Consider the following 26,265-nt stretch of genomic DNA (forward strand, 5'->3'; position numbering starts at 1 on the left):
CTCTGTGCTCTTTTTCCATATCTCACTCTATGCATCTCTTCCATCTGGGTATTCCTGAGTTATGTAGTTTTATAATGAATTAGTGATCTAGTAAGTGAAATGTTTCTCTGTGAGACATCTGGGTGGCTCAGCAGTTGGGCGCCTGCCTTTGGCTCAGAAGGTCATCCCTGGATCCGGGATCAAGTTCCGCATCGGGCTCCTAGTGAGGAGTCTGCTTCTCCCTCTGCCTATGTCTCTGCCTCTCTCTCAGTCTGTGTCTCTCATGAATAAATAAATAAATCTTAAAAAAAAAAAAAAAAGAAAAACAAATGTTTCTCTGAATTCTGTGAGTTGTTCAAGCCAATTAATTGAACCTAAGGAAGGGTCTTAGGAACCTCTGATTTATAGCCAGTTGGTCAGAAGTGGAGTTAACAATCTGGATTGTGACTGGTGCCTAAAGTGGGGTGAGGGTGCACTCTTGCTAAACCTGTGGGACCTGACACTGTCTCTGGGTAGATAGTCAGAAGTGAGTTGAATTGTAGGACAGCCAGTTGGTGTCAGGACAATGGTGTCAGGGTGGTGGTGGGGAAACTCCTCCCCTCCCAGTAATTGGAACTGGGGTCTGGAACCTTAGAAGAGTTTATGTGTTTTTATTGTCTTTAAGAAAAAAACAGGGGATGCCTGGGTGGCTCAGCAGTTCAGCATCTGCCATTGGCTCAGGGAGTGATCCTGGAGTCCTGGGATCGTGTCCTGCATCAGGCTCTCTGCATGGAACCTGCTTCTCCCTCTGCCTGTGTCTCTGCCTCTCTCTTTCTCTGTGTCTCTCATGAATAAATAAATAAATAAAATCTTAAAAAAAAAAGAAAAAAAAAACTGGTCATTTGGTTTTGTTCATTGCTATTATCTGAAGGCACATTCATTAAGAAATAAATAATGGTGACTAAGTCACATTTTTATTTGGCCCAAATGGTCAATTATAGGCAATTAATAGGTCAATCAAAATTTTTGACCAATTTTTACCAATATCTAGCGATTCTCTCTGACAACTGATAAAATGGTAATTTTGTTGATTTGTTTATGCACCAAACTGACGTCTGTCATGCAGATCTAACAGGTTATATATACAACCAGAAACTTGACCTGATTTACTTAGAACTTGACAGAAATTGTGAACCAACCAACACTGGCAATAATCATGTTACTTAAAAACGTAGTATTTAATATTCTATTTACAGCTCTGTAAGTAATTTCATTCCTAATAATTTAATCCTTCTAGATTGTCAGCACAGTTGGAACTTAGTGGTGTGGCATTGTTTCTTGTTTTATTTTTCTCCTTCCACATTCTTAATAGAGATTTTGTTCTTAAAAATAAGCAACAACTAAAAATTTGATACTTTATCCTTTCAGAATGCTTTAACAAAACTTCTCTATTGAAATTCCAGGGAGTTTTATGATTCGAGTTCTGGCCTATAATTCCAGTTTTGTGCTGTTTATATAGATTGCCTTTTGTTGTTCAATAAATTCTCTTTGAAGAGGAGTTTTGAAATTAAACAATATGATTTTATTAATTATTTGATGTATACTATTATTTTAGAGACAATATCTTCATTTCTCTATAAATTTTAATTTATGTAAATGATAAGTGCTTCTTCACATCCCCATTCAGCAAAGGACCTGTTGGCTTTGCCATTTTGACTGCTCTACTGGCTCTTGAAGGATTGCTTTGCTGGAGAGAGCTGCCTTGCCCAATTTCTAACCCCACCCCAACCCTGCCACCTCAGGAAGGGGCCCACATTCAATGACTGATTGATGTGGAAGTATAATGATCTAATTCAGAACTACTCTGGGAGCCATTCTAGCTCCCTGTGGTGTGGGTAGCTTGTCATTGGGCCACAGCCAGCTGGACTTCTCTGCTCAGTGCTGCTTCCTTTCTTGACCCTCCATAGGGTAAAGGCCAAGGACAAATATGCATTTCAAATTCCTTCTAAGAATCTGCTTTCTGGGGAGCCCAACCTGTAACAACACTGTCTTGGACATGTTTGATCCAGCTTTTTTATAATCTATAGGCAAATGTTAAATGAAACAAAACATGTGGTTGCTCTCATGGCAATCTTTGCCTCTTTAATAGTTGGCACCATTAATCGTTTCATATATTTTACTATTGTATTATTCTTTAAAGATTTAAATTCTAAGTTTCAACCCAGATCTTCAAAATACTTATGGACTCCCTTTGAAAAGAGACTTGGATCTTTAGGGAAGGAATTGGGGGATTGAAAAGGAGAACATAAGTAACTTTTCCCATTCAACTCTTATTGAAATTGTCTTAATCTCATTGTGTTGACCAATAATAGGTGAAAAGTGAAATCTATTCATCTTATTTATAGTATAGATAAATGGACAAGTATCATTTCTCAGAATTTAGGACATTGGATAATATTATAAAAAGAGTGGTGAATGATTCAAGAATATGATCAGTTGACAATTCCATATTTTAGGTCTGAATAGCACTATCTACCCTGTCAGGTTTGGTGATGATACTTATCTGATTACAATGATGATTATTATTAATAACGTAATAAGGTACCACATTTGTATAGACATTTATTATAATGCACTTTTAAAATGGATTCTCTTGACATATCTGGGAGATGATTATTATGGACTTTGTTACAGAAATGAGGAAACTGAGAAGTGAGAGATTTGTCTCAAGTCACACAGAATCCACTCTTCTGATGCTAAATCTGTTTTCTTCCTCACTGCAATATCTTTTTGCACTGGCAAATTAACATATATGAACATACCTTTCCTCTCTCAGACCTGAGATCTCAGGCTACTCACCCATGATATAAAGATATAAAACTTATGAAATGGAATTGTTTACAAATTTGTTCTTGAATCAAAGAAAGCAAATTGTTGTGCCACTCCACAGATAAACAAAGGCTAAGGTATTCTAATTCTTTGAACCCTGATAAAAACTATTTGGGGAGGCAGACCCATTTCAGTGACAACTTCCTCTGAAATATCATGATCCACGTTTTTTACTTTCATGTCACTTATTTTTAAACATACGATTACATGTGTCCTTTTGTTTCTCTCCTTGACTGAGAGGTATTTGAAGGCAGAACTGTGTCATTTCTATTTCTCTATGCCAGCAGTGCCTATTATAAGTCTTCTGTCTATTCACTCATTAAAGGTTTGTTGAAGTCTTTATGTATCAAACATAGTGATAGGTAATATGGGGTATGTGGTAAATGTGAAAGACAACATTCAGTAGTATTGCAGGTGAGAAAAAAATAACAAAATAAAAGAATATAATTATTGTAGTTGCTTCAATGCAAAGGAGAAATGGAATATGGAGTACTTCAGGAAAATCCTTCTGAAGACATGCATTTACAGGGATAGTTGGTAAGTTTTGAGGGTGGACTGGTTATATACTGAAGAATTGTAAGTCAGTTGTGCGAAATTTGCATAGATTCTAAGTATCTTAAGTTCTTTTTTTTTAATTTTTTTTCTTTTCAATTTATTTATTTATGATAGTCACAGAGAGAATGAGAGAGGCAGAGACACAGGCAGAGGGAGAAGCAGGCTCCATGCACCGGGAGCCCGACATGGGATTCGATCCCGGGTCTCCAGGATCGCGCCCTGGGCCAAAGGCAGGCACCAAACCGCTGCGCCACCCAGGGATCCCCAGTATCTTAAGTTCTTAATAGAAGTACTATATTTGTATTTGTGTAGCTGTCATTTGATTTATAAGGGGCAACCTGCTGGGTTTTTTAATGAATCTGTAAATTATCTTTATTTTATTCATCAATCATTTGTATCTATTAAACCATTAAGCAACAGGTATAGTCAATTGTGGATAAGCAAGATGATAGGAAAAGTCTAGACTTGGAGTCAGATGGATGTGGCTCTGAACCTGGACTCCAGCCTGTGGCTAGCTGTTGATACCCTGTTTATCAGAGTCTTCATCAGGTATATGGTGATTAATACCAGCCTTAGAATGCTGTCATTAGGACCAATGAGGTATCAATGAATGAAACTGAGAAAGAATGGTCTTGTGTGTTGTGAAGAGTACATAAAGTGTTCAATTCTAGAAATGATCTCCCATTTATCATTAAACAATCAAAAGAAAAAAATCTATACAAGCAAGGAAATCAGACAGTAAATTCCAGAAAACAGGCAATTATATATTCCTCCATGCAACATTATTTTCCTACACGTCAGGAAAGTGCCAAGCTTTAGAAATTATTTCTTGCAGAACTGGGCACAACTACAGAACAGGAAAGTTGATATACCTTGAATTGTATACAATCAGCACTCTTTCAGGGTGAGATATGGAAAAATAGATGCAGTAGACATATTTTTTGATAGTGGAGAACCCCTCTTCCTCCTGCTTATGCCAGGAGTCGAAATAAAGTCAGAGGCTCTCTTTAAAAATTAAAACATTAGATATTATAAGAAAGGTATTGTAGGTACTATAGGAGAACATATCTTCTAATGAAGCATGAATGTTTGACTAAATTTCACTGGTATTTTAATCAAATTCTGACAGTATAAATGACTTCTTTTGAAGTCACAGGACTGTTTTGAGGGGTGATGGCATTTATTACTGCATTTTGATATATCCTATGCTATCTTTCATCATTAGATAATTTTATAATCTCATCTGGCTTTTCTTGTGTATACATCTCGTCATTTGATTATATTACATGGTGCTAAGGACAGGCAATCTTTGAATGTCTGTAGCTCCTAAAAGATAGTAGACCATGAGTGCTTGTGAATGGATTAACTGTCAGACTTTTTTGACTGATGTGAAGATAGGAAGTGTGAATGAATTTCAGGGCTAAGAAAAGAACCCTAACCTTCTAGCTCCAATCATTTGAGAAGTAATACAGTCCACAGTTTAATAAAATATCCATAAGACATCGAACAGCAAAATGCCATGTGGAACAGATTCTCCATAAGTATTTGTTCAGCTGAAATAAGTTAGTTGTGTAGTCCCTCTTTCCAGGAAAACACAAATTGACCCTGCTGACAAATATGAGGCAGAGGCATAAAAAATATGAAATGGATTAAGATTATGTAAAAATCCAACCTAACTAACTCAGCTTTTTACAAACAAAAAAGTTTGATAGATCCTTAGTGAATTAATAAATCAATGAATTCAGACTAAGCTATGTCTGGATCTCCTGTTTGACTCATCTGAAATAGTCATAATAAAATTTTTTCAGCCTTTGTTTCTTCTGGCTATGGAGTCAGTAGTAATCTCAGAATGATACTTAGGATATGACATGTCTTTAATGGGATGCTTAAGTAATCATAGCAATTTAATTAAAAGGACAGTTGTATTTTAAAACAGCTATTATTCCCTAGAGTGTTATAGTTTTGTTCTAACATTTCTATAGTTACCTAATGCTCCTATTCATCAGTTTTTTTTTATTTTTTGATTTTTGAAAACATTATGCAGTCTTCAACATACCACTGGACTTTGTCTCAAAAGTTTTCTCCTCAAAATATGTGATTGCTCCTTTCCATTTGCATTTCCTAGCCTCCTTTCCAAAGCTTATAGTTTTGCAGAGCTCCATCATTCCCCTTTTCCTGTCATTGATTTAAATATTCCCTCTGAGTGATCTGTTTACTCCCAACCCTTCATCCACCAACTGCATCAACACCTGACAAAACTGTCATTACATTTTCTATCTTCCTCTTTAGCTCCAGATCAGCTTCTTCAGTTTGATGTTCCATGAGTACTTCAAAGACAACCTGTCCTGAAACAAAAATCATTCTTTTCTCCTCTATATACCTGTGTACCCTCCTGTGTTGCTTACTTATTTAATGGTGGCATCACACAGACTATAACACTTAGTGTCATGCTTAGTGGTTTCCATTACCTCACCACTTAGACAAGATCGGCACAGCCTAAATATATACCATTTTTATTTGTAAGTCCTACCTCAATAAAATTGGGGAAAAAAATCGTGTGAAGCTTGATTGAGTCTAGCTCAAATTCTAACAGCTCCATCTGCTCCTCCTCAGTGCCAGTAGCATTATCTTAGACCTCATTTTCCATTGCCTCTTCCAATGATCTCCTAATGGGCCTCAGTGCCTCCTGTGCTTTCCACTCTGGGTTGTCCTCTGCATTAGTGACCTTCATCCATTTTTCTTCTATGAAATGCAATATTCACAGATGACACATATTTATAAGAGAGAAGAAATGGAAACATTGAATGAGGCAGTTAAGCACTTTAATTATGCCCAATCTTCCACAGGACCTACATAAGCCATGCAGGATCTGGCTCCTGTCTACGTCTCATCTTCATCTCATGTTTCTCTTCCTCTCATTCGTTAGCTCTGCTGGTTCATTCCTGCCCTTTCTCATGCTGTCTTAACCCATTCTCTCTTCTTTCTGACTCAACACCACTTCAGGGAGACTTATCCTGAACATTCTTCAATGCAAATGAAATTCCCTTACTCATCCTCATAGGACTTACCAAAATCTTTAATTATATATCTATTCTAGTTGTTTTGTTTTGCATTAAACCTGTTTCATCTACAACATTTCTAAACACCGAAGGCAGAAACTGTGTCTATTATATTCACCATTGCATCACAGCCCCTGTGTAGTATCTGTCAGAGAGTGGGCATGTAATAAATATTTAATGAAGGAATGAATCAATTATCAGAACTATTGCTGGCATATTGGTAGGCTAGCTATCTACAAGCTCTGTCTGTGGATTATGGGCAGTTCTCACCCCTGAAGAGGTTAGTAAGAGTATTGCTACTGTAGGGATAACTTTGACTATACTCTAACTTATCAGAGATATAACCTTCAGTACTCTAGCATTGTTATTATACATTATTGCCACGCATGGTAAGTCTGATCACAACACACTGAACATACCTTGTCTGGCTACCAGACATTTCTTCTTTGTTTGGCTACCTGCGGTTTCTTCCTAAAGCATAAAACTCATCATGTAATTCTCTTGCTTAAGAACTTTTAGTGGATTTATTTGGCATGTCTAACAAAGTCATTCTCAAGCTGGGCCTGACCATTCTTTCCAAACTCCACCCAGCTGGTCTTAACCATAGGCCATGATCAAACAAGGTTTTTTCATACCTTGGCCTCTACTAGAAATGTCCCATTTTTGTTCTTAAATGGATGCATATTTGCATATAGCTCTCTCAAGGACTTGAGTTGCTTCTTCCTCTGTGTTCCTATTGTGTAGGTATATCCTCTTAATTCTAAAATGTACCACATATTCTATGACAATTTATTGGACTGCCTATCTCCCAGACCAGATAGTAACTCCTGGATTAGATTGTGTATTCACGCTGTCCAGCTGAATACATAACATGTGATGGAACCTAGTAATGTTTGGGTGACTGAATATATTGGCAATTGCTTAGAAGTAAAAATGCCTTTGCTTACTGAAGCAATGTTATAAATGATTATTTAATCCTCATCTGACTAAAAAAAAAAAAAAAAAAAAAAGCCTATTTAAACCATAATGCAACTGAAGCATATTGCTAATATTCCTTTTTCTTCTAATATTAGAATATATTCTCTCTCTAATCAACTAAAATTGAGGAGCACTAATAGGTGGCAGAGATCTTCTCTAAATTTTTCTCTTTGGTCTCTCATTGCCTTAGAAGGAGAAGCCAAAGGAAGAGTTCTTTTCTTTTCTTTTTTTTCTTTTCTTTTTTCTTTTCTTTCTTTTCTTTTCTTTTCTTTTCTTTTCTTTTCTTTTCTTTTCTTTCTTTTTTCTTTTCTTTTTTTCCTTCCTTTCCTTTCCTTTCCTTTCCTTTCCTTTCCTTTCCTTTCCATTCTTTTCTTTCTGTCTTTCTTTTTCTTTCTTTCTTTCTTTCTTTCTTCTTTCTTTCTTCTTTCTTTCTTTCTTTTCTTCTTTCTTTTCTTTTCTTTTCTTTTCTTTTCTTTTCTTTTCTTTTCTTTTCTTTTTTTCTTTTCTTTCTTTCTTTTCCTTTCCTTTTTTAATATGATAATGGGATGAGATTTCTATCATACTGATTTTCTTGGTAGAGACATAATGTCAACTGAGGATTTGAACCTTTGGGATTTGCCTGTGTCTCAAACATTCTCAAAGACCACTTGTCTCATAATATACCATTTTGCTGATGCATACAAATATTGTTGTGATACGGTAAGCTGTAAAATGAAATTAACTTAAAGGAGGTCTACTAGGGATCCCTGGGTGGCGCAGTGGTTTAGCGCCTGCCTTTGGCCCAGGGCGCGATCCTGGAGACCCGGGATCGAATCCCACGTCAGGCTCCCAGTGCATGGAGCCTGCTTCTCCCTCTGCCTGTGTCTCTGCCTTTCTCTCTCTCTCTCTGTGACTATCATAAATAAATAAAAATTAAAAAAAAAAAAAAAAGAAAGCTTTAAAGGAGGTCTACTAATAAATGAAAGTAGGAAAAGGATCTTTTTACCTAACTGGTGGTCTCATCTATAAGACATGCTCTTATTCCAGGCACTTGTTTTTCAACTATGTCAAATGAATCAAAACAGCCATTCTTCTGTACACTCCTTGATTCTCATTACACATTTTATGTCCTTTGGTTTTATTATAGACAGCCACAAAAAAAACTGTTTAAACTTGGAAAATAAAACAGCAACCCTGATGTATGATTAAATAATTGGTGTCATTTATTTCATACATATTATAATGCAAACAAACATGATTACTTTTAATAGGAGAGAATGACACATTTTGAAAAACAATAGACTGCATTGAATCATATGTTTTTATAAAGTAGCTAACCTCATTAAGTTTGTAAATTAAATAAGTGCCTTTTCTGAGTCACTCTCTCTTTCTTTTTAAAATAGGTGGTGTTTGCATTGCTCAATCACAGAAAATCCCACGTGAACCAAGACCTGGAGAATTTGAAAAAATTATCAAACGCCTGCTAGAAACACCTAATGCTCGGGCGGTGATTATGTTTGCCAATGAAGATGACATCAGGTGCTGATTAATTTTCTTCCTGATGGAGGATTACATTTGCAACACACATCTTTTTTTTTTTTTTCACATATTTCATGTTCAATGTAAAATTTTGTGAGATTTCACAGCAGCAACATTCTCATGCAGTTATAGACTGCCTTCCTTCTGCTGCAGAGATGCAACAGCCTTCTAGTTTCTAAGACTGAAATGGCTATAGAGTAAAACCTGAGGACTGAAAGAAATGAGACAAGTAAAGATGATCAACAGAATGGTATGAATGAGGCTAAGGATGAGCCTGATTAATAGGTGCCAGAGTTAAAGTATCCAATATGTTTCTTTTAGAAATGATAAGAAAGACTCAGGCAGTTAGTATGTGACTAATTGTTTAACAGAGACCTACTGAGTGCATATAATTTGATATAATTGGTCTTGTAACATTCATAAGTATAGTATTTCTGGTTAAATATGGTATATTTGTTTGTTTTATTCCTGTAGGAGGATATTGGAAGCAGCAAAGAAATTAAACCAAAGTGGTCATTTTCTCTGGATTGGCTCAGATAGTTGGGGATCCAAAATAGCACCCGTTTATCAACAGGAGGAGATTGCAGAAGGGGCTGTAACGATTTTGCCCAAAAGAGCATCAATTGATGGTAAGGAAAAGCCATAGAATATGTTTCAATCCAACTGAATCAACACTCAAAGGTAAAACCAGAATATTAGCATATGACGAAATGCACCCATTGTTGATGAATCTGGAGAGAATGTTTAATTCCGATGGTAGAATTACCAAGACAGTAACTACTTAACCCAGCATACATTTTTCATTAGGAAAGAGTAACCCATTATATTTTTTTTAAGGGAGATATAGTTGGCCTTAGCTATTTCCATGATATTTCCCTCTAACCTTGCATATTTCCATGGCACAGATGATGGTTACAGCACTGATGTGGGGAGAGTGCTTGCTTTGTAAAAAATGGAGACATGAGGTTGGGCTGACCCCACAGAAATTAATGAAACAGCAAAGATGTGGAACCTCCCTGAAAGGAAGTCTGTCTCCCAGATGGTCTTAGCATCTTAGCATGAAATTCCTTCTTTCCCCATTATCTTTTGGAGTAAGGCATGAGTTCCAGGTAGTCTCCCTTTGATGAGATTGTCCCCTGAGCAGGCTGACACTTTGGCCCATTACCCATGGCCCCATAAAATTACATCAGTGCTGATTAGTTTATTGGATTGGCTGAAAATGGAACATATAAAAAAGATATTTTGACACAGGTAGAGTCATAGAAACCTAGAACATTGGCTCCTGCTAGGACACAGAGAAGAATGAGAAAAGTCTGAGTTGGTTCTGAATATATAGCAGAAGGTTGCTGGTCCCTGTGATGTAGAGGAAAGGGGGAAGTTGTGAGGATGACACCAACAACAGGCTGTCCTGTTAGGTTCATCTGTAGAGCCAGGAGCTGAAATGGGGAAGAGCAAGGGTGATAATATTGTACACTGATTAGCCTTGGCTTTTACCATAAGGGAAGAACAATTTCTGGGCTTCTGATTCTCCCCCATTTGTTAATATGTTTGTTTTATTTTTTTTTCTCATGCAATGATCACAGCATAATATCCATTCAAGAACTCTGACAGTATTTGGGTTTGATTTTGAAAGAATATTAAAATTATACCTTTCTTCTCTGAAATAGGGTTTGATCGCTATTTTAGAAGCCGAACTCTTGCCAATAATCGAAGAAATGTGTGGTTTGCAGAATTTTGGGAGGAGAATTTTGGATGCAAGTTAGGATCACATGGAAAGAGGAACAGTCATATAAAGAAATGCACAGGTACCCGCTGAAATGTTTTCCTTGGTACATTTGTTTTATCATTACCTAGGAAATGAAGTTTTCCTATATGGATAATGATCAGAGTATCTTCTATTTCTTTGTATCTCTTACTAGTTCTCATCAGGGTTGAGTATACAGTCATCATTCAACAAACTTGTATGTACTCACTGGTTCTTACAGTCAACATGTATTTCTTGACCATGTGAAATGTGCCCCAACACTGGGGTATTTGAGTTCTATTTAAAAACATTAAGGGGTACCTGTTGGGTTAGTCGGTTAGGCATCTGCCTTTGGCTCATGTCATGATCTCAGGGTCCTGCGATCAAGCCCCACATTGGGCTCCCTCTTCGACAGGGAGTCTCCTTCTTTGTCTCTCTCTACCCCTTCCCACTGCTTATATGCTCTCTCTCTCAAATAAATAAATAAAATCTTTTAATTTTTTTTAAGATATTGAGTTTCTACTATGGGCAACACATTTTGATAAGCTTGGTGGAATATAGACAAATAAGCAAGAAATGATACTGGTCTCTAGAAACTTAACGTGTAGTGAAGATGATGGATCATAATACATTGCTATAAAACAGTCACTTTTTTTTTCACTATATCCAACCATATATCCTATGATTGTTCTGCATATACTGAATAGCTCTTGCAGCTAGGACTTTTTGATGCTTTACCTTCTATATTTTGAGCTTAAAAATAATAGTGATATTAAATGTACATATTTTGAATGTAAGAATGAAACATTTTTTTATTTTCAGGTAACATGATTATGTACATTATTCCACTTATGGAATTTTAAAGATTAATTAGAATTAAGTAGTCAATTTGTCAAAACCATAGATACAAAATCAATAAAAAAATCTTATCCATACATATATGCATATGTGGAAACATATGTATATAGAAACACATATGTGGAAAATGAAATTTAAAGAATGCTGCTTATAGTGGGATCAAAAACCATAAAACATCAGGGATAATTTTAACAAAGATCCATAAATCTTCTACACTGAATACTATAAAACTTGAATGAGCATTTTACAATCATTTACCCTTCCCTCACCTACCCCTCACTCCCATATTTTGATTCCTCCTTTCCCTCTAATCACTTACTTTGGAAATAGTTGCTCAACAAAGGTAGTATATGATCAATGCTAGAGCAGAGGTCTAAAGAGAATAAGGACGGGGATGTGAAAAATAGGTGGTGCACTGTGGAGGGGTCTAACTTCAGGCTTCCTGTATGCCAGGCACCCTTCCAGGAACTGGAACAGAGATGAGGTCTGTGTTCATGGGACTTACACTCCAGTGTGCGGAGACAGAGACTAAATAGGGAAACATTTAAATGAACAGAATCTTCCAGATGCTGAGGTGTGCTTACAGGAAATACAAGGGAGTAAATGTGAGGCCAGGTGGTATTGGCAGGGAGGGTGGCAATTAGGCTGTGCAGTCACAGAATGCTTCTCCAAGGAGGTGACATTTGAGATGATACTTGAATGGCAAGATGTTGTCAGTCATGTAAAGACATGATGGCAAGCCATTCCAGAATCTAGGACAAGCCTCCTTTGTTCAAGCCATGGCGGGGGAGGGGGGAGGATGTGTGTGTGTGGCGAGGGGGAGGGTAACACAATCAAGGTGGCTGGTGGCGTGAGGGAGGGAGGGTAGGATAATAAGTGAGTGGGAGAGTGATGGGCCATGAGGCTAAAGAGATAGGTTGGGGTCATGTAATGTAAGTTCTTCATGTTGTTTCTAGAAACTTCAGAGCTATGGGGATTTGGGCTTTATCCTACCTTAGGGTAGAATTACTGAAGACTTTTCATCTAGGGCATTGCTTAGATACCCTTTTCAAGCAGCTTCCTCTGGCAAAAGTATAAGAAGAACTGGAAATCAGGAGAGAGAAAGTAGAAAGGTCAGTCGAGACCCACCCAGTAGTCCTGGTGATGGACAGTCACAGCCTAGACCAGGATGCGCAAGTCAGGGCAGAACACAGAGGAAAGAAGTCCTGGGAAGTTGTATTCACAGTACGTGGTGGGTGACTAACACTGGGGTGGGAGTAAGTTATAGAGGCTCTGAATGTGAAATCCCTATCAGCTAGGTATATGTGATGTAATTAGTGAGCAGAGAAGACAGAGGAATTGTCGATTTGTAGGGGATGAACTTGAATTTGGTTTTTTGAGATAGCCCCATGGAACTGCCCAGCAGGTGGCAGCATAAGGTCTGGGACCCCACAGAGAACTGAGCAGTAAAAATAGGCTCAGGAGTGGCAGATGGGGACCTGGAAGTTAAAGGCAAGGGCAGAGATGCAATTGCCAGAGGAATTGGAGCAGAGCTAAGGGATAATGACTGAAGATTCTAGGGGAGGAGCCAGGAAAGGCAAGTGAGCATGGTAGGAGAACAGTCTCAGTGTGCAGGAGAAAAGATGGGATACGGGCAGTTTCAGTGCTGCTGAGAGGTGTGGCTAAGGGATGAGAAGTGTGAGAGACTCAGATTGTGAGGGGCTGAGATAGAGCCAGAATAGAGGAAATGGGGGAAGGAATGCTTTTAAAAAAATGTTTGACAAAGAAAGAAAGTAGATATGGTGAAAATCTTGAGAAAGAAGTAGGGTTACAGAAGTTTTCTTTAGGAAAGGGCACATTTGAGCATGTTTTCAGATAAATATAGCATTCAGAAGGAATGACTAGAGAAAGAGAAATTAGCTGTGGGATAGGATCTTGATAGATGCTTTAGGGAGAGGCATTAAGAGGGAGATGTTACCTTAAATTATGTGATTCACTTGGGGATAAAAGATACAGAATTGTTCATTAGTACAGGGAGAAAAATCCTAATTAAAAGCTAGACTTAGACATAGATGTTATGGAACTTCAGAAAATATATGACTGTAAGTTCAGTTTGTAAAACTCAAAATTTCATGGAGATGATGAGTGTTTGATAAGGAAGATTTGAAAAAGAGCTTCTAAGAGGAGAGAAAAGGTCAGCCAGCAAGGCAAAGGCACAGAGTAGGACACGGCTTGGAGATGTGTGCAGGATAAGGAAGAGGTCCAGCTTATTGGGGAGAAGCGTGCAAGTTAAGGAATAATGGGAAATAAAGAGGACCTAGTTTTTAGAAGGATTTGAAAGGGGAGTTTATGGAGTAACTTCTGTGTTTTCATTCAGATATATTTTACACTGGGTTTAACTCTGATTGCTGAATGTTACTGTTTGATTGTGTACACACATTCACATTCTATTGTTATTTATACCATATTAAAGAAAGTCGACCAGTTAACAAAGTAACCAACTCTATTTCATATATATGTGTGTATATATAAAGAATTTATATATATATATAAAGTTGGTAGGAAATTAGTTATTAATTAATCATAATTGTTTACTAGTTTTCAGAATAACCAGTTTCTCTAAATTCCTATTTCCAAAAAAAAAAAAAAGAAAGTTGATGTCCTTTTAGCATTTGTAGATAGTGTATACTGATTCCTATTTCAGGCATGAAAAATTCTGACCAGGGTTGTGGTACAGTCCAGACTTGGTGGCATATCTGCTTTAGAGTCCTTCAATTTATTTGGGTGTTGCTAAAATCGTAAAGATCTGTTAGTTAGAACTATTTCTAATGCAATAAAAATGGTATTTACTCCAAGTGCTAGGGCAAGCACTAATCCCTTAGGGAATGGGATTAGTAAACAGATTTTCAGACAAATTCCATTGTGAGTGATACTGAAATAACTTGTTTCTGGGTGGAAAAGAAATAAATGATGCAGTGCTCTAACTTAATTTGTTTTTAAAGATTTATTTATTTGTTTTAGAGAGAGAAAGAGCTTGTCAGCGGGGGTAGGGGTGAAGAGAGGGAGGAAGAGAGAGAGAAAAGCAGGCTCCCCACTGAGTGCAGAGTCTGCTGCAGGGGCCGGGTGCTCTGTTTCACAACCTGAGATCATAACCTGAGCCAAAATCAAGAGTCGGCCGCTCACCCTACTGAACCACCCAGGCACCCTATAACTTAATTTTTTAAAAACGGTAACACATGAATATTTCCAGATATTGAGAGAAGATATTTGTGCCCCACATTACTATCAGCAGTCAGTTTTCACCTCTGTTTTTGGGGAGGAAAGATGATCCTAAAATGTTAGTAGTCAAATATACTTAAGAAGGAAAACCTATAGATATTCTGGAATAGGGGTGTCCAGGGTTTGAAAATTATTTGTATTTCCAATTTATCCAGAATGAATAACAGATGTGCATGTTTCAAATTTCAGCCTTACAGGGTTCATGTTTAACCATCCACAGTGAGTCAAAAAGTTAGGGAACTGTATTAAAAGGGATATCTACAAGGGCCTTTTTGCTGCATTTAGGGTATCATTTGTGGGTTATATTTTGAGTAAAATTTTACATTAGGCAATGATAATCTGTGAACTTAATTATTTGCTTCCGTTGGGGGCAATACTGGCAATGTATTTACATGGATAAGAAAGTGCTTCCCAGCAGGGTAGGGCTTCTGTCTTATCAATTTTTGGGAGATAGAATGTCTTCAAGCAGTGAGGAGCATCCTCTTCCGAAAAAGAACTTGGTGCAAACAGTTTTCTGAGATAATTTTTCCTCCTAGAATCTCAGGAAAGCTTTCAAAAAGATGTGATATTACTGTTAACTTTGATATGCTGGCCAAATTCCAAAGTGAAGCAATTCCTACCATCCACTTAGCTATTTATGTAGTTATTATTGCTTCTGAAAGCTGCTGAGTTCTGAAAGCTACTACTACTTAATCCTACTTAAAATTCCCTTTGTCTTTCTCAAGAAGCAAAAAGGATTCTTTTGTACTTGTTATCAGTGGTGATGGGTGTAATTTTATAGACATTTATCTGACCCCTCCCTCCCTTGTTCCACTCTCAGGCTTCATGCCTCTCCACTGTGCACAACCCAGACACCCACAGCCCCCCAAGAACTGTGGGTCTTCATCATCTCTGTCTTTGCATGTTTTTTACAGACCCATTTCCCTACTCAGGTCTCTGTCTGAACTCCTCTCCCACTGATCCCCTTTACCACCTCATTTTTCTTTATCCCATCTTTTCTCTGATCAGTCCCTAATCAGCCGTTGTTTTGTCCAGCAAGAATTTCATTGGCAGTGGAGAATTTTTCTTTTGAGGTCTTGCTTGGCTTTTTTATGACTGTCATTCTGATTTATCGTCTTCCACAGTGAGGCCTGATAGTATTGCAGGACTGGAATATGTGGGAAGTGGTCCTAGGTCTGTGCTCCCCAGAGACGGGCTCCCTCTTGGCTCACACTGTGTCCTGGCCTTCATTTTTTCATCCTCAATTTGAATAGCTTTTTGTGCTCTTATCAAAACAATATCCCAGACCAACTCCATAAATTCAGTTGGTCCAGAGAGCATCTTAAAACCTCCCTTTGCCTAATTTATCTGTTTATTCATCATGATTCACTTGATCATTCATTTTGGATGACCTGCCTTGTGCCAGACACTGTGCTACAGATACAGAGACAAAGAATGGACCACTCTTATCCCTTTATTGCTCATATGCATATACACTGTTTTACTTATGGAATCTGAAGTGTTTTCCTTGTCTGTTGGGTTTTAATCCTTAGCTGGGAGCTTGGGAAACTGCTGCTTGGCCTGCATATGGCTGACAGTCTGATGCTAAATGGTGGTGAGCATATGCTACTTGAAATGGCCTATTGATTCTTATTTATGATGATAGAAATAGTGGTAATGGAAAAAGCAATGCACAGATATGTTTCTTCCCACAAACAAGCAATTCTGTCAGTGAACCAAATAGCAAGTTCAATAATTAGCTCCCCGAAAGGCCTGTCAATTTATTATGTAGGACCAGAGTAACTAACTAGATGACTTCTCAGATGTAACTACCTCTTCACAGTCCTCTTTTTGCTTTGGAAGGCTATAGAAGGTGGAAGCTTTCACCCATGCACCCAGGGCACGTGGAGACCATATGAGTCAACTGGGTGGTTAACAAGAGAGATGGATTTAGACAATTTGATTTGGTGACTCCAAATGAAAGGAAACTAAGGTAACTTTCCCTGTGTTAAAATATGTTCTGCCATCCTTATAATGCTCCTTGCCCCTTGTCTAGAGTAAAACTCTTTGGGGCTCAATGCCTTTACATTAGCACCATGAGGTGGTTGTTAGCCTATATGCGGCTGTTGTTAGTGAGTACAATAGCAGAAATCCCAGAATGACCTATTTATGCCACTTCTGAGATTTCCATATTGAATTTCAATAGATAGCAAAACAGGCATTGATTTCAGCCATACTAGATTTCAGAATTTTAGAGATTGGTTGTAAAATCAAGATCATTCTCTCATTTTCTAGATGAAGAAACAGGAACCCAGAAATATTAAGTGAATTGTTGTCACACAGTCTCAGGGCTGCAACTACAATCTTGGTCTGTTTTATTTAAATTTATCCTTGACTTCTATATCCTCAATTTATTTTATTATTTACTTATTTCAGAGTATTACCACATAGTTGGAAAATACTTTTTTCCTTTATAATACTTTATGTATGACAGCAATGCATTATAGAATTTTAAAATCAGCTAAAAGTGAAATAGAAGTAGCATATTGGGTGTTACATAATCCTATAGAAAATGGTATTTTACTATTCTTCATATTGATTTTCAATGATATATGTAGTATTTGCGAATAGGTCTTGAAAAGAACATATACTTTTTATCCATTTCCCTGGCCCCCTGCCCTTTAGAAAAATAGACCTAGGACTATAGTTTAAAAAAATAAAAAATAAAAATAAAAAAATAAAAAAAAAATAGGAGAGATTATCAACTGTAAGTTCTCATAGCTCTAAGTCCAGTGGCACTGAATTATAGCAGTTCACTTTGCTAAATTGTTCATTTATTCATTTCCTTATATTAAAAAAACTCACTAATTTTAAAGCAGTTCAGGAGGCACTATAATGTATAATAGCACTTCTAGAACTTTTTTGTGCACCTAAATTAACTGAGCATCTGGTTAAAATTCATAGTCTGGGGTGAGGCATTCTACATTTCTAATGGGTCCCAGGTGATGTGTATGCCAATGGGCTCTGGGCCACACTTTGAGTAACAGGGGATATTACAGTTAGTTTATAGAGATAGCAACAGCACCTGATGTTCAATTAGCAGAATAAATATTCAGCTATGCTAAAGATTACTGATAAACCCAAGATGTTCTACAGAAGATCATTTAAATGAGACTTTAAATTGTCAAATGCAAAACTCTATAATCAAAAGTCTATGTTGTATATACAATCTTCAATAAGTATTTAGATCAGTAAAGTATAAAGATATAGTAGTGTGTGTGCATGTCTGTCCTCATTAGGAAATTTGAAAGTGGGAAGCTTTATTGCTAAATTTAAAGAAATATACACAGATGCACCTGTATCTTCAAAATCTGCAAAGTAGATTGCAAAGTTTGCCATGTCAGGAACCAAAAATACTCTGAAAACTTAAAAATTACACTGTCAGTCATAAATGCACATAGAGTAAAAGAGCTGGAAAGGCTCATAGAGATCATTTTGTTTTATTCTTTCATTTTACAGAAAAGGAAATTGAGACCCATCTGGTTTAAGTGAGTTGTCCAAAGCCCTACAGCTATCCAAGGTGATGGTAGGACTGAAATCTATTTGTACTTGGTTCTTTCCTCAATCCTTTCCTGCCCAGAGGCCTTTCCCAGCAAGCATCTGAGTTATACAGATACATTACACTATTTTTTCCCCAGTGTAGTATCCTAAATACTTCCCCAATGGCCACCAAAGTTCCAGTATCCTCTCTTTGGCCCTTCTTGACTACTAAGGAGGTCAGGTTGACGCTCTTGGTCTGGGAAGCACTAATACTGTTAGAATTAATAGAAGTGTGGAGTACCTTCTAATTAGAGTGAACTTCAAGGGTATGTAAACTCTAACGTTTTTCAGGAATAACTTAAAACAGAGAAACACCCATTCTACAGAATGAAAATGAATTTAGAAGCCTAGGAAACCCTTTCTGCAAGCATTCAATGGACTCTGACATTAGCTTGATTGGTTGGGACTCACAAAAATCAGGATGAACATGATCTCTGGAATATTACCCTGAAGGACTAAGAAATGGAAAAAGAAATACAGACAATCAGGTGACAGTTAAGTACTTCTGAGAACCAATTATTTGAAAGATTACAATAATACTTGGGTCATTGAAAATGAGGGAGGAGTGAAAAGCACAGAAAACATTAGAAAAAGCTGTCTTTTTCTCAATGATTTCTCAATTGAGGGTACCAGTTCATTAAAACAAAACAAAACAAAACAAGAAAATGAAGAAAGAATATACAGGTGGCTAAACATTAGGAGAATTTGGTATCTCTCCCCCTACTTAAAAAAAAAAAAGAATACAACACAGTCACATACAAGGGGTTAATTATTTGTATTACAAAACAAATATTTTATAAGAAGCTTTATTTTGGGATTCCTTTAAACCCATGGGATTTGAGGGACTCCTGTGGCTACTATGAATTGTTGAATTTACCGTAAACTTTTAGGAACACATCCAAACAAGAAGAACTGTGTATTTGAATAATGAATTGAATACATTAAGACAAAAAGGCATAAAATGAGGTGTGACCAGAGTTTACTAAGGCTTATTGAGTAAAGTTCCTGGAGAGTCTTATTTTTGGTTATATGTGGCATTTGTTAAAACTGTGTCATGCTAAACCTCTCCCTCCCTCTCCTCAAGGAGCTTATGTTTTATAAAAAAAGACCATAGGGATGCCTGGGTGGCTCAACGGTTGGGTGTCTGCCTTCAGCTCAGGGCATGATCCTGGAGTCCTGGGATCAAGTCCTGCACTGGGCTCCCTGCATGGAGCCCGCTTCTCCCTCTGCCTTTGTCTCTACCTCTCTCTGTCTCATGAATAAATAAATAAAATCTTAAAAAAAAAGATCATAAAAATATTAAGTGATTAGTTTGTAACTTCTTAGTAGGCAGGGCCAGTATCCTAAGGACTTAGAATATGCTTAACATTAAATATTTGTTAAATTAGTTAATTGGTCAAAACTGATGGTCAAATACTCCTCTTGCTCTCCATTCTAATCTTTCAGACATGATGCATGGGGCCTAGTTTGGCATACATTTAGCTGACAAATATTTTAATTGTTGGAATTAATTTTTACATATTTTTGATGAAACAAAAAGCTCCATACAAATGGCTATATTAAAAGGGTCTTTACCATAATTTAAGAATAAAATGAACTCTTCTGGTAGTTTATCTGTCTTTAAATTCCAGACTGCATTGCTAATATAGAGATGAGAATATGGTTCAAGAAACACGTACAGGCTTATATCCATCATTCAAATTCTAATTAGAAAATTTGGTTTCCTGATTATAAATGTCATACTCTATAGTGTGTTTACAAAAACTACATTTATATTATCGGCAGGGGGGGTGCAGGGGGAAGTATCGTATATCCATATTACTACCACTATGGTAACAGAATAATGAAAAGATAATTAGGAAAACATGATGGAAAATATCAGCTGAGAATATGTTTATTTATTCAATTTAATCATGTTTATTAGTTTATTAGTATATCGTTGATTTTTTTCCCCACAAGAACACAGGCTCTGTGAAGGCAAGGATTTTGTTTTTTCTCTGTTGCCTCCTGGTGCATAGGATGGCATCTGGCACAAATAGGGCTTTCTTAAGGTATTTGTTAAATGAGTTCAATTCAGCTTATTTATTGTCTGCTTTTTGTCAGACACTGTATAATAGATGTCAAGGCCATGTTGGTGAATAACACAGATATGGTGTTTGCCCTCACAGGGCTTACAGTATAACTGAGAAGATAAATGAGTCATGTCTCTGCAATGACTTGTGTTGTGGTTCGTGAGTGGGAGTGTATATCAGGGAGACCTAATGTAGTATAGAGGAGAAGAATGGTGTCATTTGTGTTGAGACTAGAATATGAGTGGCGTTCAGACAAGATGAAGAGGTGATCAGAAGGATTGTTATTTCAAATAGAGGGAAGCACAAAGGCCAGCAGACAAGAGAAAGAATAGTGGCTTGAGAAACTGACAAGTTCAGTATGGCTGTGGTAGAGCATAGGGTGGGAAAATAGTAAGAGAGAAGGATAGGCAAGGGACTGATCAAGTAAGATTTTACAGGGCTCATGAGGGAGTCAAAGTTTGTTTTGAAAGGCAATGAATAGCCACTAAAAGGTTTTAAGCAGATCAGTGACATAATTGGATTTCCATTTTAGAAAGATTATTCTGGTTGTAAGCATAATGCTGGTGAGGCATAGTACTGAGGAAGGGAGACCAGTTAGATATTCTAATAATTCCTCCAGAGACGAGATAGATGGGCCAGGTTATGATGGCCACACTGCCCTGGGGATGGGGAGAAATGGACAACATAAGAGATATCTAAGTAGTTGATTATGTGAATCTGAAGCTGAGAAAAAAGGCCTTGCTGTAAGTGAGAAAGTTAGGACTCAGTAGCCTATAAATAAGACTAGGTGAAAGAGACTCAGAAAGTACGTGGAAAGCAAATTGGAGAAGGCCTTTGTCAGAGGTCAAAGGACTCAGCTTTCAGGAAATATATTGAAGCAAATGACTCTGAAATTCTGGTTTTTCTGGGAATTGTCCTCAGGATCTATGGGTGGACTGCCTAAGGAAATATTTCTGATCTAAAACCCTAATTCCTTCCCCAGTGTCTCTGCAGCTATAATTGATTGGTTTAAGGCAGCTGCTTGACACAAGTTGGACCATCAGAGTCCCTCCAAGCGTTATTTAAAACTGGAACTGAAGGAAGAAGATCAGTCCCTCTTGGGGGGTGAGAGGAGGCAGTGCTGTGAAATATGAAGCTGGGGAGATTGTCAAGTTCCTCACCATGAGGAGAAAGTTGTTCTGATATTGACATGTAGACAGAACAGAGATGGCAAATGGAAAGAGTTCTAGAATCAAGACTTTAACTGTGTCCTTCCAGCAGGTATGTTAGCTAGTTCAAGGTACTTCCAATTAAGTTTCTCTATCCTTAGCATAGCATGCAGACTAGGATATGGTAATAATACTGGGCAAGATTAGAGGAGATAGTATGCTTATATAAAACTCATTGTCTGCTACATAGGGAGTACAGCAGGTACTGTTGCTTACTTTTCCAAGAGCAATTTCCCTTGTAATCCAGCACCATCCAGTAGATCTTTCTGTGATGAAAACAATTTTCTCTGTTTGTGTTGTCCAATGGGGTAGCCACTAGCCACATGTGACTATTGGTCACTTGAAATGTGGCTAGTGCAACTAAAAAATTGAATTTTATATTTTATTTAATTGTATTTGGTTTACATTTAAATGTAAATAGCCACCTACATCAGATAGTAGGAGTCTAGGCTGACAGACCTATAGAGCAACCATTTTGTTTTAACGTATAATCCATGTAGCCCAGTTAATTTTGATTGGTCTGGTGCAGTTACGATTGTCCTATCCTGCTTGTCAGAGTTTGGTTGAAAGAGTAACTTGTGATACAGTTCTGATCAAGGAGATAGATGGAAAAGTGTTCTAGGACCTTTAAGTTAGTGTGAGGAGGGAAGTCTTTTTGTTCTGGTTTTTGTTATGTCTGCAGTTGGTGCCTGGGACTGCAGCAAGAGAATGATGTTGATGGTAGCACAATAGAAAAATAGAAAGAATCTCAGTCATTGCTGACATCTGTGAACTTCTGAATTAACTAGCTCTGGGATGCCCTTCCATTTTTATGATATGAGATAATAATAAATCCTCTCCATTTTAAAGCCATTCTGCATTGCATTTTCTATTATTTGCCACTGAAAGCATCCTGACAAATGTAATGTATTATCAATAAATGAAATGATTTATTTAACATGACATGAACGTGCCTCATTTTAAGAATACATAAAAAATTAAAATTCTAAAATCAGGAGGTTAATATTTGTAATACAAACAAATTATTTATATTAAATGGATTCATCACAGGTTTCTTAAATACTGACTTCCCAGTGACTATAAAATGTGATTTGATTTATTAAAATTAAAATGATATACAGCTTTTCAGCATTATTTCACTAGCATATTACTATGAGAATGCTCCTTAATTTATCAAAATAATTCACCTCTCAGTTCCTTTAAGCAATATGCCCTCTCATCTACAAAAGTATTATTTTACAGATGGTGGTGGTATGCTACTTACCACCCAGACAGAAAGTAATTTATCTAAGCATTTTTCTTTGCAGTGTAAGTGAAAACCTGTTCAAAGTGCTAGCAAGTTTATCAACTAAATCATAAGACCTAAGAAGAAGTAGATGTTTCTATTATGTTTTCTGTGTGTAGTAGAATTCTCAGCTTCATTGGTAGATACTCAAATGTTACACCTTAGCTGTGTGATCTTGGACCTGTAATTTAACCTCTAGAAATTATTGCTAACATGCTAGTTTTTCCTGTCTCTAGATGGGAGTTTTCCTGTCTCCAGTCGTGGTTCTAATCAGTGGACCTATCTTTTACAAAGTCCATTCCTATTGCTCTAGTTCTTTCTTGTTACCAAAATGCTCTTTAGCTAAAATATGGAGTTTACATGTAGAACTTGTATTGTTTTTAGAAAATTCGTTTATTTACGAAGCTCTCCACTACATCCTAATGGTGAGATGACTTGAGCATTTGGTAGGAAGGGAGGTAGTAGTCTAACCAACAATGATATCATTTCATCTTTGTATTACTTTCCATTAAACCATTGACCCATATAGAACCTTTTAGCTATGGGTTCATTTGCTTACATCACCGTGAATAATAGTTAGAAATGTAGATTTTCATTTGGGAAAATGATTAATATCTTTTATTGAGGACATTAAAATGCAGGTTTGAATTTCCCTTTTGTTCATGGCTCATGAAACACCAAAGCTTTCCCTAGCCTTGCTGTGGGAAGTGAGAATATGCTCTACATCTGTCTCTTACCCAGATCTTTTTCAGAAAGAATATAGACAACGTTAGCTAAGCAGTTAGATGGGAGCAATATTCAGTTCTTTGCCAAGAGACATCCAGGATTCCAAATGTGCTGATTCAGCAGACCACAGTCAGATTATCTCAAACTGAAGAAAAGTTTAGGAATCCATCAGAATACATGATAATTTAAATAAAATTCAAATCCCACTAGCCAACAGAAAATCAAGGAACATTAGAGAGGGAAGGAAACTTAGAGGTCATTTTATCCAACGTTTTGCTGAGCTTCACCTCTCAGACTGATGCAAAATGAGGACAGGGAGTGCACAGAAACACTTCAGTTTTACTGATTCAGTAGAACTCGTGAAGGCTTTTATTGGTGCAAAATGAGGCTTTCTCATTGACTCTAAATAGGCTTATTAGCAGCACACAGGATTTCCATCGTGATCTTCTCTTTGTCCCTAGTCAGAGTGAGAGTGGAGGTCTGAAGCAGGCTGATAGCTGTGAAAGTGAAAGGTACCAACAGACCAGAGTGCAGAGAAGGGCTGGTTGCCAGCTTTGGGTTCGGCACCCTGAGGAGTGTCATTTGTCTGAGCTACTTTATGAAACAAAAGCCTTCTTTTGTGTATTTGTACCTAATGAAAGGGTTGGTGGTGTAGCTGATTCACAGGAGCAGAAAAACAAATAATTCATATTAGTTTAGGATGCCCACCTACCCCCTCTTTTTCAGGAGCATTAGTTTACATTTCAATACATGGCCAGCATTCTGGGCATTCTGGCTGGATATTTCCCAGAGGATTTTTATTAATTGGTATGAAGGTTTAATTCACTGCAGTCCAGAAAATGGTTTAGTTTTTTCCCCCTGCCTACTGAGAGAAAATGTCCCCGTTACTGACTTTTCGTGGGGTCAGTCTACATCATCACTGAGACTGACACAAAAACCAACTGCAGACTGCTGTGCTGGCTGCATGACTCACATTCTTCCCCCAAAGGCCTCGGGTTTGATTAAATGTTTAAATGACCTTTTAGGACAGATGATTATGGGGATGGGCAAACAATTTGTTCTCCAGCTCTTAATAATTTTGGTGTGTATTTGGGGTTAGTATAGACTGAGTTGGGAAGAGTGTGAATAAGAGACTCAGGTTATCATTAGGGATGAGGATTATGAAGATGATAATACTTTTGATATAAATAATTAGTGACTATGATTTGCCAAAAGAGGGGCAAATAAACACAATTTCTCATGACCAGCCCCTCCTCTCCCTCTCAAAGACAGACACACATAGGGTATTCTGTTACTGATGACTTTCTAACCACACAAGAGCTCAGTGTTCCTCAAAGACCACAGCCCTGTGGCCAGGGAACTTTGTCCCTTGATGATTCTCTGGGTAGCTTAGTACTATCTTTCACATGGCAAATGTAATTCAAGAGTAGGTTTATTTTAAGGAAATATTTAGGCAAACACTGTAAGCATTCAGAAACTACAAATAATCTCATTATTCAGTCTGTCCTTTTGGAATATTACAAATTGGCTACAGGTTTTACTTCCTCAGTCTTAGGAATCTATCTCCAGTTGACTTTTTTTCTTGAAAAAGTAGTTTCTCTTGGTTTGATTTTCAGGTATATCTCATCCTCATTTAGGGTCCACATTGAAAGCTTCTTTTTCAAGAAACCCAGAAGGGGCATACTTAATCCGATCACCAGGCTCTTAGCATATAAATCTCTTGAATGAGTCCACCTTGATGAGACTCATTTCCAGAATAATGCTTTTCTATCCTTCCAAAATATAGCCTACCTTTCTTTTGGCCCTAGGACACTCATTCATTGCCACTCAGAATAAACACGAGGCAAACATCAAAGTTTAACTTCACATTTTATATATTTTATTACCTAGGAAGTTGGCTACATATGAACTATAGTAATTTAGGAATGGGGGTATTACTCAAGAAAGTCTCCATACATATATATTTTGGATAACAAAATTTTGACTCTGTAAGATAAATTAACTATGAAGTTTTTAAGAAAAATATGTATTCAGTGACTTCATTTATGTTACCTTGCCTTTAATCTATAGGCATTAATGAATTCGTGTGGCCTGCTCAGAAATTAATGAAATCTGTTTATACTACGGATAAAAAAAGGAGAACAGAGAGTTTAGAGAAGTTAGTCTTAGATGATTTTATAAACAAATATGCTTTAATTTTTAATTTTTGAATACATTCACTAATTCAAGAATGGTTTTAAACCTTCAGGGAGCAAGAGTGGCATAGGAATGGATGGGCATTTCTAGCTATCCTCTACCTTCAAATGTAACTTTTCTGAAATAAAATGAGGAAACCCAATTTATGTAATAACAAAGGTTCTTATCTGAATCCAAGGGCAAGTTTGTTTTTTTCCTTAGGAAATGTAAGCTTCTGATGGGCAGGAAACTGTATTTTCTTATCCTTTGTGGCACACAATATCATTTCTCTTCAAGTGCCTTATAAATAGTATGGGGTGGTAAAATGTAAATGGTAAAATTTTCATCCTATTCTTTATAATCACAATTAACCCAGGTAACCCTGTGCAGATACAATGATGTT

At 37.1% G+C, this 26,265-nt stretch overlaps 1 protein-coding gene across 7 annotated transcripts in view; it reads left to right on the forward strand.

Moving 5' to 3' along the window:
- GRM8 (glutamate metabotropic receptor 8) overlaps positions 1 to 26,265 on the forward strand; it is a 731,467-nt gene that overhangs the window by 321,381 nt on the left and 383,821 nt on the right. For all 7 annotated transcript variants that reach the window (XM_049093381.1, XM_049093380.1, XM_025471533.3 and 4 more), the window contains exons 4-6: positions 8,822 to 8,957; positions 9,432 to 9,586; positions 10,625 to 10,762. In XM_049093381.1, coding sequence (XP_048949338.1) covers positions 8,822 to 8,957; positions 9,432 to 9,586; positions 10,625 to 10,762 — 429 coding nt within the window. The remainder of the gene's footprint in view (positions 1 to 8,821; positions 8,958 to 9,431; positions 9,587 to 10,624; positions 10,763 to 26,265) is intronic.

This window comes from Canis lupus, chromosome 14 (genome assembly GCF_003254725.2).
Source record: "Canis lupus dingo isolate Sandy chromosome 14, ASM325472v2, whole genome shotgun sequence".
Taxonomy (NCBI): domain Eukaryota; kingdom Metazoa; phylum Chordata; class Mammalia; order Carnivora; family Canidae; genus Canis; species Canis lupus.